The following is a 10,106-nucleotide window of genomic DNA, read 5'->3' on the forward strand; positions in this document are numbered from 1 at the left end:
ACACACACACACTAAAATTCCACCAAAATACAGCATTAATCACATTTTCAGCCATTACTTCCTGGCAGGTACAGAAAAACATTTCCTTGAGTTAAATTGGCTGCTGAAATGACCTTCCAGCAGTTGGACATATTTTTGCGGCCCTGGAACCAACCACACAATAAAAAATCACACCCGTGTGAACTGAGTGGTGTAAGGTTTTATATAGCATGATCAGCTGTGGTCTGACGTAATGTCTGACGTAATGAAATCATTATTATTATATAAGGTAAGGTATTATATAGCCTGATCAGCTCTGATCTGACGTAATGAAATCACACCCGGATGTGATTTCACAACTGGCCTTTTTTGTGCAGAAAAAATGACCATGGTTGCTACGGTCATCCAGTTCACCCGGGTGTGATTTAATTACGTCAGAAATTATTTTGAACATAGCAACCATGCTCATTTTTTTCTGCACACAAAAGCCAGTTGTAGGAGTGGTTTACACCACTCAAAAAATATATACTATTCTCAACTTCTTTACTACGTCACCTTTCAACAGACCTATGTATGAGTCAGGGAGGCATATTTTCATAGGAAGTAATTGCCCCCACCCCCCGAATCATTTGTCGTGGTTGTTCAACCAAAAATAGCTGATCTACAAGTTCACAATGCATCGCATTCGCAAAGAGATTTTGATTTCTTAGTGGGAAAAAAACAATTCCTACATTACTAAATGCATGGTCACAGGGGCCACATGCAAAACCTTCACGGACCACCAGTGGTCCACAGACCACCTGTTGAAAATGAGAGACGGAGCAGTTGCGAGTCTCTTTCACTAAGACTAGAGCGTTTAAGTGGTTAATAGTCATTTATGTTCTAGAATAAGGAGGGAAGGATTCTCCCCGATGAGCCATGAACAAATAGACCAATGGTTCACTTGTCCCTCTCCTGTCTCTCTCTTTTTCAACTTTATCCATTATCCAACATCACCTTCATGGCCATCTCCAACTGGTCCAGCTAATTTAAAAACAGTAATTAGTCTATTTATTGCATCTATAATTAATACCTTCTGTTCAGAATCAGAATATATTTTGTTGTTTTCACATACAAGGAATTTGTCTATATATGTGAGGTTGGCTTCAGAACATCCCACTCCACTGACACATGCCTTCTATATTTGAGCGACCACATCAAACAAGAGGTGGACGCTGGCAAATACTGCGGCATGGTCATGCTGGACCTCCAAAAGGCTTTTGACACCGTGAACCACTCCATACTGGTTAACAAGCTAAAAGCAATTGGTTTCGATAGCACATCAGTGAGCTGGATGCAATCCTACCTGGAGGGGAGAGAACAGATGGTGGAAGGAAGTGAACGGAACACTGCCCCCCCCCCTCCCAGTGAGCTGTGGCGTTCCACAATGAAGCATACTAGGGCCTCTACTGTTCCTAATATATGTAAACGACATGACTTCAGCTTGTGACTGCAACTTGTTCCTGTTCGCAGATGACTCAGCACTGCTGGTCTCGGACAGGGACAAACTGCAGGTTGAAAATGCCCTCAGCTCTGAACTCGGTAGAATCTGCACCTGGCTCGCTGATAACAAACTATCTTTACACCTGGGAAAAACTGAATCCATTCTCTTTGGCTCTATTAGTAATCTCAGCAAGGCAAATGGCTTCTTGGTTAGAGTGGGTGACAATGTTATCACACGTAAAAATGAAATTACCTACCTAGGCTCCATCCTGGAGGCTAATCTTTCCGGTGATAAAATGGCCACCAACGTAATCAAAAAAGTCAACCATAGAACAAGATTCCTCTACAGGATCTCCTCACTGGTCAACAAAAACACCTTGAAGACCTTAACAGGAGCCCTTGTACAGGGTTTCTTTGACTATGCATGCACCTCCTGGTACCACAGCACCTCAAAGGCCCTTAAAACCAGGCTCCAGACTTCCCAAAACAAACTGGTCAGGCTCCTACTTGATCTAGCCCCCCGAACCCACCTAACCCCTGCCCACTTCGACAGGCTGGAATGGCTTAGGGTCGACGACAGAGTACAGCATCTTGCAATGGGTCTGGTCCACAAGATTCGATACACCACCAAGATACCCATGTACCTGTCTAGATACTTCCTTAATGTTAACGAAGTCCACACCCACAACACCAGAGGGAGTGCAACGAACCATGTACAACCCAGATTCGGCACAAACAAGGGACTAAATTCTTTTCGCTCCTATGCCACCAAAATGTGGAACGCCCTACCAACTGTCATTAAGACATGCGAATCCCTTGACTCCTTCAAAACCGCTCTCAAAGGGCACCTACGGATGGCTGCAATTCGAAACTGGCCCCCGTAAAATCTGAATCCCCCCCCCCCCGCCCCCCCTTTTTCCCCTCACTGTATATATTTCTTTTCCCTTTTTACCTCCTTTATGATGAATTCCTGTTCTGTCTATAGAAGTGTCTATTTGTACGTCTCTAAATGTTTTGATGATTTGAACATGGTGGACCCTATTGGAAACAAGTGTAATGCTTAATTGGGTCGTCCACTCACAGTTAACAGCCTTTGTATTGAGTTTGTGCTTGAAATGTACTGTAATTCTGCAAACTGTTAATACATTCTTCAATCAATCAATCAAAAAAGGTAATGTTCTGCATTTCAATAGTGCCTTTATCCAAAGTACATTATAACGTATTACATTCAACGGTTGACATTCATTCACACAGACGGTGGAGGCAACCATGTAAGACCGTCGTGGCGTCACCGGCACTGGTAGCAGTTAGGGGTTCATTCTAGTGTCTTGCTCAATGAGACACGTACTGTATGCCTGCAGCCTGATTAATTAATTAATTTGCATGTGCATACACAACGGTATAGCTCAGTCAGCCCATATTTGTTTCAGCCCCATCTGGTGGACAATTTGTTAATTTCATGTCTATAATAGACCCAGATAGATTAAACATCTGAGCACATGTCACACTTTGCCTCAGTGCGGGTAGTGTTTGCCAAAAGGCATAGGTTGAAAAATAGCAAAACTGAAAAAATTGCCAGACCGAGTCCTTGGATGTTGCAGAGATGAAGTCTCTTTTTTTTAAATTGACCTTTTTACATACCAGTGGTCAAACTGAAATGGACAATTGCCCCTCAACAGTCCTGCCTGTGCTAAAATGGAGTGGCAGCAGGTCTCCCTACTTATATAGGGTGTACCAAAATCTCCTGGAGGGGGCGTCAACATATGTGTCACGTGGTAGCTTCCGCCATACTTGCTGGCTTGTCTGGTTTGTTTACATTGAGCGACCATCCGTATGCTTGTATACGTTCTTTTTCTAAACTGACCTCACAATGGTGCAGACTTGCTCAGTAAATAAGTGCCACAGCAGGTCGCGTCGAGGAAATGAGCCAGAAAACGGAATTAGATGTTCAACTTTCCAGCATGGAGACAGCATCAAGGAACCCAGATTGACGAGTTTACAAAAAGACGTAGAATGACTTGGATCGGCGCACGGGCGCAGAGACATAACGTTCAACAAAGTATCTAAGCACAGCCGTGTTTGTTCACAACATTTTCCTTGTCCTTGTAATGTAGTATTTGGGCCCGACGTTCTTTCTATCCATCCTGGTGTTTGTTCACTATGTTATCGCCAAGAACGAGCTCAATATTTATAAAAACATACCACCGTCATTCTATTCTGAGTGATGCGGGCTAGAATTTAATGCCCACCAGGGGGCCGTCCCTAGCTTTTTAGACGCCGCCCCCCTCTTGGTGACGTACACGTTGGCACACGGCTAAGCCCCTCCCACTGGACCATACCAAAATTCTCAATGTTCAGAGACATCACAATTCATAATACACGTTTTAAAGTGTCACATATACTCACCCAATTATCCACATAATATAAACATAATAATTAGAGTACTCAATTTCACACTTTACAGAAACCCAATGTTGGTATGTTCCCTACACAAACCCACAGTTGGTATGCTCCCTACACTGGACTAGTCAACAATCAATCATCAATCAAGCAACTCAAACAAATATTCTCTGCAACAAACAATAAAGAATTCAAACTTCAACCGTATTTGTTAAATTCAGTGTCAGTGGCAGGCTGAACATTTCTATTTTTGAGTGGTGTAAACCACTCCTACAACTGGCTTTGTTAGTCTGTCTGTCTGTCTGTCTGTGCAAAACAAATGAGCATGGTTGATGCTGATTGGTTGATGCTGATTTCATTACGTCAGACATTACGTCAGAACACAGCTGATCAGGCTATATAATACCTTACACCACTCAGTTCACACGGGTGTGATTTTTTATTGAAGACACGGTTCACTAAATACTAGGGAAAATTACTTAAAGATATACATTTCATTCCCTTTAATTTGTTTAAAATTGTGCACAGAAGATTCATTTTCAACATTCATGTTTGTTCATTTGATAACGTGCACGCATTTTAGTTAACTAAAATGTTTTTCAAATTCTAGTTCTAGTCAATATTTCATTAGTTTTAATTAACTGTCATTATAACCCTGGTGTGTGTGTGTGTGTGTGTGTGTGTGTGTGTGTGTGTGTGTGTGTGTGTGTGTGTGTGTGTGTGTGTGTGTGTGTGTGTGTGTGTGTGTGTGTGCGTGCGTGCGTGCGTGCGTGCGTGCGTGCGTGCGTGCGTGCGTGCGTGCGTGCGTGCGTGCGTGCTCCCCTGCAGGGGACAGGTATGTGGTGGCAGACTGTGGTGGGGGGACGGTGGACCTGACAGTCCACCAGATAGAACAACCACAGGGAACGCTCAAAGAACTGTACAAGGCTTCAGGTACTGCAGACATTCCACATACTGTATGCAGCTCACCTCCTTATACCCAAAACACACACAAGCTGTGGACTTGATTTAGATTTAGATTTAGTCAGTCTTTTGAATAAAATTCCATTTAGTTTTAGTCATATTTTAGTCATCTGAAAGACTTTAGTTGTAGTCTAGTTTTAGTTGACGAAATACGTACCATAAGATTTTAGTCGACTAGATCTACAGTTGATTTAGTGGACAAAACATGATGGCGTCGTAATGCCTGATTTTATACTTGGTTGCATGCTGAAAATAGCAGATCTAGTGTATTTTCAGAGCACAACATAAAATGACTTGTCTTTTAGTTCTACTGGATCTCTAATCCACTAGTCCCTCCCTAACATTTTAGTCTAGCTTTTATTTGTTGACGAAATTGTCGCAGTAAATTTAGACTTAGTTTTAGTAATCATAGCTTAGTTTTTATTGAGGTGTTATTTAAGTGTTTGTGAGTGAAGAAAGGTAGTCGACAAACATTTTTCCTCATAGTTTTAGTCGATGAAATTAACACTGGGATTGAGGCAGTTCAAAATGTCACTGATTCAAATTCCAATTTTCTCTGTCTCTCTCTCTCTCTCTCTCTCTCTCTCTCTCTCTCTCTCTCTCTCTCTCTCTCTCAAAAGGTTGAATTCATTTCCCATCACTGCCATTTCGTCAATAAGCCAAAATTGCTTTTCTAATAGCTGCGTAGAACTACGATTTTACTGGATTCTACTAAAGATTCTAAGCTCATAATGATGGATGGATGGTTGTGAATTTAGACATTGTTTGGATGTTGCAATGGTCTTTCCTCATAATAAGGAACATGCTCTCTGAGAATGGTGGGCTCAATCCAACACCCCAAACACCGGCCTAGTCCCAACATGAGTTCCCATGACTGGGTGACTCCAGGAGGTCCCCAGCTTGTTGGGAAAACAAAGGGACCTTTATGGCTCTGTGACTCTGAGAATATACAAGAACACAATGTTTGTACACTCTCTGAGATGAATTAACTGAGGGATTTTACAGCGTAGGTTGGAGATTCCAGAGATAAAGATTGAATCAAATGGGGGTCCGAGGCTTAATGCATATATCAAACTGGGGGTCCTTGAAATGAAAAAGGTTGAACACCAGTGCGCTGGATATATATACCGGTATGTATGTATCTATTCTCCAGTGCAGTGGTTTTCAACCAGTGGTCCGGGGACCACCAGTGGTCCTTGAGGGGGTTCCAGATGGTCCCCAGCTATGGAGAGTTGGTAACCATATGGACCCTTATAGATCCATCATTCTTGACAGTAAAATTAAACCAAATGGACCCTTACAGGTCTCATTTTACACTCTCAAGAGTTATTAGAATTATTGTTAAACATCTGCACTAGAAGAATTGTTATTTTGATCGTTTGCCTGTCATCTCTCTTATGGTATCAACGTCAAAACAGCATGGAAATGTGTACATATTCTTTAGTTTGGGGTTAGGCTAAATCTCATCAAATGGTGATCCGTGGCTCAAATGCAGAATAAATAATGGGCCTTGATATGAAGAGGGTTGAAAAGCACTGCTCCAGCGCAAAGCTGTGGCAGGTTTTCACTCTCTCTGTTGTCTCTCTGCTCCACCTGCCTCCGTCTCTGTCTCTCTCAGGTGGGCCATACGGTGCCGTGGGTGTGGACCTGGCATTCGAGGCCATGCTGTGTCAGATTTTCGGGGAGGACTTCATTGGGAGCTTCAAGGCGAGGCGCCCGGCGGCCTGGGTGGACCTCACCATCGCCTTCGAGGCCCGCAAGCGCACGGCCACGCCTGGCCGGGCCAACGCCCTCAACATCTCCCTGCCTTTCTCCTTCATAGACTACTACAAGAGGCACAGAGGACAGAGTGTTGAGACTGCGCTGAGGAGGAGCAAGTCAGTGTGTGTGTGCGTGTGTGCGTGTGTGTGTGTGTGTGTGTGTGCGTGTGCGTGTGCCTGATTTATGCACGCCGGTGGTTTACCAAAATGTGTGACACATTGTGAGGCGATGTAGATCTGCTTTTTTCTAGTGGGAGACACTGCCGTGCAACAAAGTATTTCCCCGGCAGGAACAGTCACCTCTGTGTCACACTAGAAACTCACCTCTACATACTGTATCCAAAAAGCATGTTGTAATAAAACAACCATGGTTGCATGAGCAACCATGAAGTAGTTTACTTCAGGTTGAAACTACGGCGGCGGTGGCTCAGGGGTAGAGTGTCTGGATGGTAACCGTAAGGTTGCCAGTTCGAACCCGGGCTCCCCCAGAGTTACTGTCGAAGTGTCCTTGAGCAAGACACTGAACCCCTAATTGCTCCCGATGTGCTAGTTGGTGCCTTGCATGGTTTCCGCTGCCATCAGTGTATGAATGGGTGAATGTAATGCACAATCTCTGTAAAGCGCCTTGGATAAAGGCGCTATATAAATGCAACATTTACCATTTACCATTTTGAAACTTGAAACCATGTTTATTGTTTGTCAGCATGAACATAGTGAAGTGGTCGTCCCAGGGGATGCTGCGCTTGACACAGGAGGCCATGAACGAGCTCTTCCAGCCCACCATCAGCAACATCGTCAAACACATCGGTGAGAGGCACGCACACTCAAAACAATGACCAGAAAACAGGTGTCACGTATATCGTGACACCAATATAGGCTTTGTCTTCTGTTTCAACTTTCACAACGAAATAATATTATCCTCTCCTTTCCTCTCCTCTTCTCTCCATAGAGGAGCTGTTGGCCAAGCCAGAGGTGCAGGGTGTGCGTTTCCTCTTCCTGGTCGGGGGTTTTGCGGAGTCGCCCATGTTGCAGAGAGTGGTCCAGAATGCACTGGGGCGGAAGTGCCGCATCATCATCCCTCAGGACGTGGGTTTGACCATCCTGAAGGGAGCCGTGCTATTTGGATTGGACCCCACCGTGGTGAGGACACTAGAGGACACTTCTGTATCATATCCTGTTGTTGTAAATGATGGCTATGTAAATAACGCTTGATTTGATTTGATAGCTTACCTGGTATCATAACTGCTTGGCAGGCTAGAAAGAGAGCAGTGGTTTCCAACCCTTTTAGGAAAGCTTTTCATCCTACCAGGATGTTAATGCATCTGGTCAATGTAATTCTAATAATGGTCTCTAATCAGACCTACTATAACTAGGAAAAAAGGTCTAAAAGGGTCCCAGAACGACCAAGAGTGGGGCTTTGAGAGATAGTCTGGTCTGGTGTCCTTGATGCTGCACCATTACATCTTCTGTGCCCATATCCTCCTCAGGTGCGCGTGCGTCGCTGCCCTCTCACCTACGGCGTGGGCGTGCTGAACCGCTTCGTGGAGGGCCGTCACCCCCGCGACAAGCTCCTCATCAAGGACGGCCGCGAGTGGTGCACCGACATCCTGGACCGCTTCGTCTCCGTCGACCAGTCGGTGGCCCTCGGCGAGGTGGTGAGGCGGAGCTACACGCCGGCCCGCGTGGGCCAGCGGAAGATCATCATCAACATCTACTGCGTCACCAGCGACGACGTGGTGTACATCTCCGACCCCGGGGTCAGGAAGTGCGGGACGATAACGCTGGACCTGCCCGAGCCGCTGCCGGTGCCCGGGGGAGCGGCGGGAGGAGGAGGAGCGGGATCGGGCGTGGAGAGGAGGGAGATCCGAGCCACCATGCAGTTCGGCGACACGGAGATCAAGGTCACGGCCGTGGACGTGATGTCCAGCCGCTCGGTCAAGGCCTCGATAGATTTCCTGTCCAACTGAGGGGGGGGTCTCACAGCCTATAGGAGGAAGTGCACCACAGGACATTTAAGGGAGAGAAAGAAACTCTATGCTGTATCTGATCTCAACCATTTGATCTAAACAAGATCAAACGTACTGGAAAGGATACATTGGGAGCAGGGTCTGGTTTATGAATGGGATACTTTGTTTCCAGCAGGAATAATCCTCTCCAAAGAGATACCGTTCACATTTCGATTATGATTCCGTCTCTAGAGGTAGTGCAGGCTGAATGAACTTTAATTTCCCCACGTGACTGAGAATGTGCAACCAGCACAGAAGAGGCACCACTCCAATCTGAGACAAATTATTTTGTAGGCCTATTAGTCTAACCAAAAAAAAAGAAATGTTTGCCTCACAGTCAAATGCTGTTCCAGGGACTTTTCCAAGAGGAACTTTGTCAAGCCTGATATACATTAGGGACAGACTTCCAACACACACACACAGGAATCCAAACATCTGTCTTCCATCATTTCACTGTGGCTAACGGAGATCTGGGCTTTGGAAAGTCTCTGATCTAATATACATAGTTTACAGCCATTTATACTACATTGGGGTAAAAGTCCCTCGTGCTCAAACACAGCCTTTACCCTCGGTTGATGACAGGTTTTAAGAGTTATCATCCACCACCGTGACCATCCCTGAATTTAACTCCGTGATTGATTCTGATACTACCTGGATTACAGCGTCGTTCCTCAGTGCTGACATTTATGGATTTTGCTGGGCCCTAGTGGCCAAAAAGGACTTTAGTGCCAGATGACAAAGCTACAAGACATAGTATAAACTCGAGCGAACATCCCCCAATAGGGGTTTTACTAGACCGACTATGGAATCATATAAAATGAATGTATGCACTAGTCTTATTAGTCTCTTATAGTATGTACACCGTTACCTTCAGGTGTGGTTAAGATGGGGTTTACTCACATCAGGACAGCTCATTAAGTTAGACAAAATTGTCAATTACAGAGACATTTAGCTTGACTTCCACATATGGTGTCAATGATCTGTGCCACTTACATTGTCCTATGTGACAAACCTCATCATGGCACTGCCATGAAATTAACCATTGAAAGGGTATTGGGAGGCAGCATAGTTCTTGTTAAGAGGCTGTATTTTAAATGCTGAGAAATAAGGAACTGAAGTGAAACTTCGGTGTCCTTCATCCATTACTGTACCACTGTATCCAACTTGTGCCTATATTCTTGTTGACTTGTTTATACTGTAATAAACCGTGCTTATGTTACACACATTACATTCTGCAGTCGTGAGAAGCCTGCATACACGAGTTTACTGTACTTGAGCCAGCTTGACGTGGCCCAATAAATTAAATCGTTTTCCCTGTTCTGGGACACTAGATAACAATTCCCAGTATTGAATTAGCAGATGGCTTGCCGTATTGTTTTATCATCATCACTCTGAACATTGCAATGCAATGCTGCGAAACACACTCATGTTTCACAATTTGATATTACGAAGATCAGTTCTCATTTGAGTTCGGTACCAGTGTAGCCAGTTGCATGTTCATCTTCACTTTTAAAAT

General features: G+C 44.6%; 1 protein-coding gene across 1 annotated transcript in view; it reads left to right on the forward strand.

The window, feature by feature from the left end:
* hspa12b (heat shock protein 12B) overlaps positions 1-9,804 on the forward strand; it is a 30,171-nt gene extending 20,367 nt beyond the window's left edge. The window contains exons 10-14 of the mRNA XM_079490665.1: positions 4,690-4,794; positions 6,443-6,701; positions 7,288-7,391; positions 7,534-7,724; positions 8,072-9,804. Coding sequence (XP_079346791.1) covers positions 4,690-4,794; positions 6,443-6,701; positions 7,288-7,391; positions 7,534-7,724; positions 8,072-8,551 — 1,139 coding nt within the window. The 3' untranslated portion in view covers positions 8,552-9,804. The remainder of the gene's footprint in view (positions 1-4,689; positions 4,795-6,442; positions 6,702-7,287; positions 7,392-7,533; positions 7,725-8,071) is intronic.
* Positions 9,805-10,106: the final 302 nt, after the last annotated feature.

This window comes from Electrona antarctica, assembly GCF_951216825.1.
Source record: "Electrona antarctica genome assembly, chromosome: 21".
Classification (NCBI taxonomy): domain Eukaryota; kingdom Metazoa; phylum Chordata; class Actinopteri; order Myctophiformes; family Myctophidae; genus Electrona; species Electrona antarctica.